Source organism: Neospora caninum, chromosome XI (assembly GCF_000208865.1).
Source record: "Neospora caninum Liverpool complete genome, chromosome XI".
Taxonomy (NCBI): domain Eukaryota; phylum Apicomplexa; class Conoidasida; order Eucoccidiorida; family Sarcocystidae; genus Neospora; species Neospora caninum.
The window spans coordinates 374,857-379,222 of NC_018397.1; the positions used below are offsets into that span (position 1 = coordinate 374,857).

At 60.7% G+C, this 4,366-nt stretch overlaps 1 protein-coding gene across 1 annotated transcript; it reads right to left on the reverse strand.

The window, feature by feature from the left end:
* Positions 1-243: 243 nt before the first annotated feature.
* NCLIV_053600 (Plus agglutinin, related) lies at positions 244-3,717 on the reverse strand (the record flags this gene model as incomplete). The annotated part of the gene is made up of 1 exon (XM_003884912.1): positions 244-3,717. The coding sequence occupies one exon, from the start codon at positions 3,715-3,717 to the stop codon at positions 244-246; it is 3,474 nt and encodes a 1,157-aa protein (XP_003884961.1).
* Positions 3,718-4,366: the final 649 nt, after the last annotated feature.

Consider the following 4,366-nt stretch of genomic DNA (forward strand, 5'->3'; position numbering starts at 1 on the left):
GGCGCGACAGCTGTGAGGGTCTCTGCATTGGACAAACTCCCATGTGAGTTCATGGCCACAGAATCGCCTGCGCTGCGGCTTCTGCCTGCTAGGTGCTCTTTGCTCTCGACGCGGCGCCAGCGCAGCGCGTTTGTCTTGGGTCTTTCGCCCAGCTAGCTTTCCTCCGCCTCGATAGTCTCTCCTCTCGGTCTCATGCGAACCCTGCCGTCGTCGAGGAACACCTGAAATAATGGACTCAGCACGTTAAAGCCACCATAACGGGTTAAAACCGTCCTCGCCTTCCGTCGGCTCCTCACGCGAGCTATCCTCCGAAGCTCCATCCTCGGGAGAGGCGTCTTCCGCCTCGGGGGTCTCATCGAGAGAAGCAGAAGCCAACGCCTGAGGGACCGGGATCTGATCGTCTTCGCCGGACTCGCCAAGGGTCTGCTGAACCTCCTCAAGTGTGGGGTAAGACAGCTTCTCCTGGTCAGGGTCCGCCTCCTCTCCTGGCGCTACTTCTGTAGCCTTCAATCTCCGCACCTCGGTGACCGGGGCAACCTCGTCTTGTGGGACTGGGGTCGGCTCGTCTTGTGGGACTGGGGTCGGCTCCTCTGGCGGGGAGTTCCCACCCTGGGGGGTCTCATCGAAAGGAGGCAAAACCAACGCCTGAGGGACCGGGATCTGATCGTCTTCGCCGGACTCGCCAAGGGTCTGCTGAACCTCATCAAGTGTGGGGTAAGACAGCTTCTCCTGGTCAGGGTCCGCCTCCTCTCCTGGCGCTACTTCTGTAGCCTTCAATCTCCGCACCTCGGTGACCGGGGCAACCTCGTCTTGTGGGACTGGGGTTGGCTCCTCTGGCTGGGAGTTCTCACCCTGGGGGGTCTCATCGAAAGGAGGCAAAACCAACGCCTGAGGGACCGGGATCTGATCGTCTTCGCCGGACTCGCCAAGGGTCTGCTGAACCTCATCAAGTGTGGGGTAAGACAGCTTCTCCTGGTCAGGGTCCGCCTCCTCTCCTGGCGCTACTTCTGTAGCCTTCAATCTCCGCACCTCGGTGACCGGGGCAACCTCGTCTTGTGGGACTGGGGTCGGCTCGTCTTGTGGGACTGGGGTCGGCTCCTCTGGCGGGGAGTTCTCACCCTGGGGGGTCTCATCGAAAGGAGGCAAAACCAACGCCTGAGGGACCGGGATCTGATCGTCTTCGCCGGACTCGCCAAGGGTCTGCTGAACCTCATCAAGTGTGGGGTAAGACAGCTTCTCCTGGTCAGGGTCCGCCTCCTCTCCTGGCGCTACTTCTGTAGCCTTCAATCTCCGCACCTCGGTGACCGGGGCAACCTCGTCTTGTGGGACTGGGGTCGGCTCCTCTGGCGGGGAGTTCTCACCCTGGGGGGTCTCATCGAAAGGAGGCAAAACCAACGCCTGAGGGACCGGGATCTGATCGTCTTCGCCGGACTCGCCAAGGGTCTGCTGAACCTCATCAAGTGTGGGGTAAGACAGCTTCTCCTGGTCAGGGTCCGCCTCCTCTCCTGGCGCTACTTCTGTAGCCTTCAATGTCCCCACCTCGGTGACCGGGGCAACCTCGTCTTGTGGGACTGGGGTCGGCTCGTCTTGTGGGACTGGGGTCGGCTCCTCTGGCGGGGAGTTCCCACCCTGGGGGGTCTCATCGAAAGGAGGCAAAACCAACGCCTGAGGGACCGGGATCTGATCGTCTTCGCCGGACTCGCCAAGGGTCTGCTGAACCTCATCAAGTGTGGGGTAAGACAGCTTCTCCTGGTCAGGGTCCGCCTCCTCTCCTGGCGCTACTTCTGTAGCCTTCAATGTCCCCACCTCGGTGACCGGGGCAACCTCGTCTTGTGGGACTGGGGTCGGCTCGTCTTGTGGGACTGGGGTCGGCTCGTCTTGTGGGACTGGGGTCGGCTCCTCTGGCGGGGAGTTCCCACCCTGGGGGGTCTCATCGAAAGGAGGCAAAACCAACGCCTGAGGGACCGGGATCTGATCGTCTTCGCCGGACTCGCCAAGGGTCTGCTGAACCTCATCAAGTGTGGGGTAAGACAGCTTCTCCTGGTCAGGGTCCGCCTCCTCTCCTGGAGCTACTTCTGTAGCCTTCAATGTCCCCACCTCGGTGACCGGGGCAACCTCGTCTTGTGGGACTGGGGTCGGCTCGTCTTGTGGGACTGGGGTCGGCTCCTCTGGCTGGGAGTTCTCACCCTGGGGGGTCTCATCGAAAGGAGGCAAAACCAACGCCTGAGGGACCGGGATCTGATCGTCTTCGCCGGACTCGCCAAGGGTCTGCTGAACCTCCTCAAGTGTGGGGTAAGACAGCTTCTCCTGGTCAGGGTTCGCCTCCTCTCCTGGCGCTACTTCTGTAGCCTTCAATCTCCGCACCTCGGTGACCGGGGCAACCTCGTCTTGTGGGACTGGGGTCGGCTCGTCTTGTGGGACTGGGGTCGGCTCCTCTGGCGGGGAGTTCTCACCCTGGGGGGTCTCATCGAAAGGAGGCAAAACCAACGCCTGAGGGACCGGGATCTGATCGTCTTCGCCGGACTCGCCAAGGGTCTGCTGAACCTCCTCAAGTGTGGGGTAAGACAGCTTCTCCTGGTCAGGGTTCGCCTCCTCTCCTGGCGCTACTTCTGTAGCCTTCAATCTCCGCACCTCGGTGACCGGGGCAACCTCGTCTTGTGGGACTGGGGTCGGCTCGTCTTGTGGGACTGGGGTCGGCTCCTCTGGCGGGGAGTTCCCACCCTGGGGGGTCTCATCGAAAGGAGGCAAAACCAACGCCTGAGGGACCGGGATCTGATCGTCTTCGCCGGACTCGCCAAGGGTCTGCTGAACCTCCTCAAGTGTGGGGTAAGACAGCTTCTCCTGGTCAGGGTCCGCCTCCTCTCCTGGCGCTACTTCTGTAGCCTTCAATCTCCGCACCTCGGTGACCGGGGCAACCTCGTCTTGTGGGACTGGGGTCGGCTCGTTTTGTGGGACTGGGGTCGGCTCCTCTGGCGGGGAGTTCTCACCCTGGGGGGTCTCATCGAAAGGAGGCAAAACCAACGCCTGAGGGACCGGGATCTGATCGTCTTCGCCGGACTCGCCAAGGGTCTGCTGAACCTCATCAAGTGTGGGGTAAGACAGCTTCTCCTGGTCAGGGTCCGCCTCCTCTCCTGGCGCTACTTCTGTAGCCTTCAATCTCCGCACCTCGGTGACCGGGGCAACCTCGTCTTGTGGGACTGGGGTCGGCTCGTCTTGTGGGACTGGGGTCGGCTCCTCTGGCGGGGAGTTCTCACCCTGGGGGGTCTCATCACCTTCGCGCAAAAGCTGTGAGGCTAGATCGTATGGGGAGGAGGAACCTGTGGCGAGCTTGGTGAAGAGATCGTTGAGGGTTTGTAGCGCAAGGTCTTCGTCAATTGGAGACGCGTCCTCCTGGGAACTGTCTGAGGAAATCTCATCTACGTTCTGTTCGCTGCCTTGCTGGCCGGTTTTCCCTCTTTCTTTTGTTGTGGTGTCTGAGCCTCGGAAAGAAAAGTTTGCGGGCGCTGTTCCGGAAGCTTGGAGAGGTGCGTCGACCTCCGGTCCGTTCACAGGTCCGTCTCCTTCGGAGTGTGATTCCGGCGTAACAGTTGGGTCCGTGCGCAACAGGACATCAAATGTGTCCTCGTACGGCGCGGGGTCTGAAGAGTTGAGACCAGTTGAGTAAAACGGGAGGGCGGAAAAGATCGCCGCGCCGACGAGAAAGGCTCGGTGCGCCATCGTTCGTGTCCAGGGACAGAGGGGATAGAAGGGACAGTCCCCGTCGGTGTGTCTTACGTCGGGTCACCTCTGTCCTGTTCACTTGGCTCGAACAGAACGAAAAGGCAAGGGTTCAGAAACAATGTATGTGAGAAAATCGATTAAAAACAAAGGGCCCTGAAAGAAAAAGTAATAACCAACTTGCAGTCCCTTTCTCTCCGCAACGATGCAGCCGGGTCGGTCGCCGGCGTCGGGACCGCCCCCCGTCCCGCTTCCGGCTAGCTGACTCGTCGCGTCTTGTGGAGCGACAGGGGACATCCGCGGGTGCTTGTCCTGCGGTCTTTACTGTGCCTCCGGCGTTTGTGTGCCGTTCCCGCCAGTGTGTTTTCCTACCACTCCACACAACTAGGCAAGGGCAGCCTCCATAGTTCGGGACAAAGCTGTTTCCTGTCCACGGAAAACTTATCGCCGAGAGCGCAAGCTCAGCGGACTAGACCGCGGCTGCCATCGCCCGTGAAGTACCGGGCGATGGCAGTTTGCAGGTCGCCTGGGGTCATCCCGCGCCCCAGAGTCCCCTCGGCTTCACACTTCGTCCCAAAAGAGTCTTTCGTTAGTCCTCGAGCCCCAATGTGTTACGCTTCATCTGAACAAAGGTGAGAACTGAGAGCTC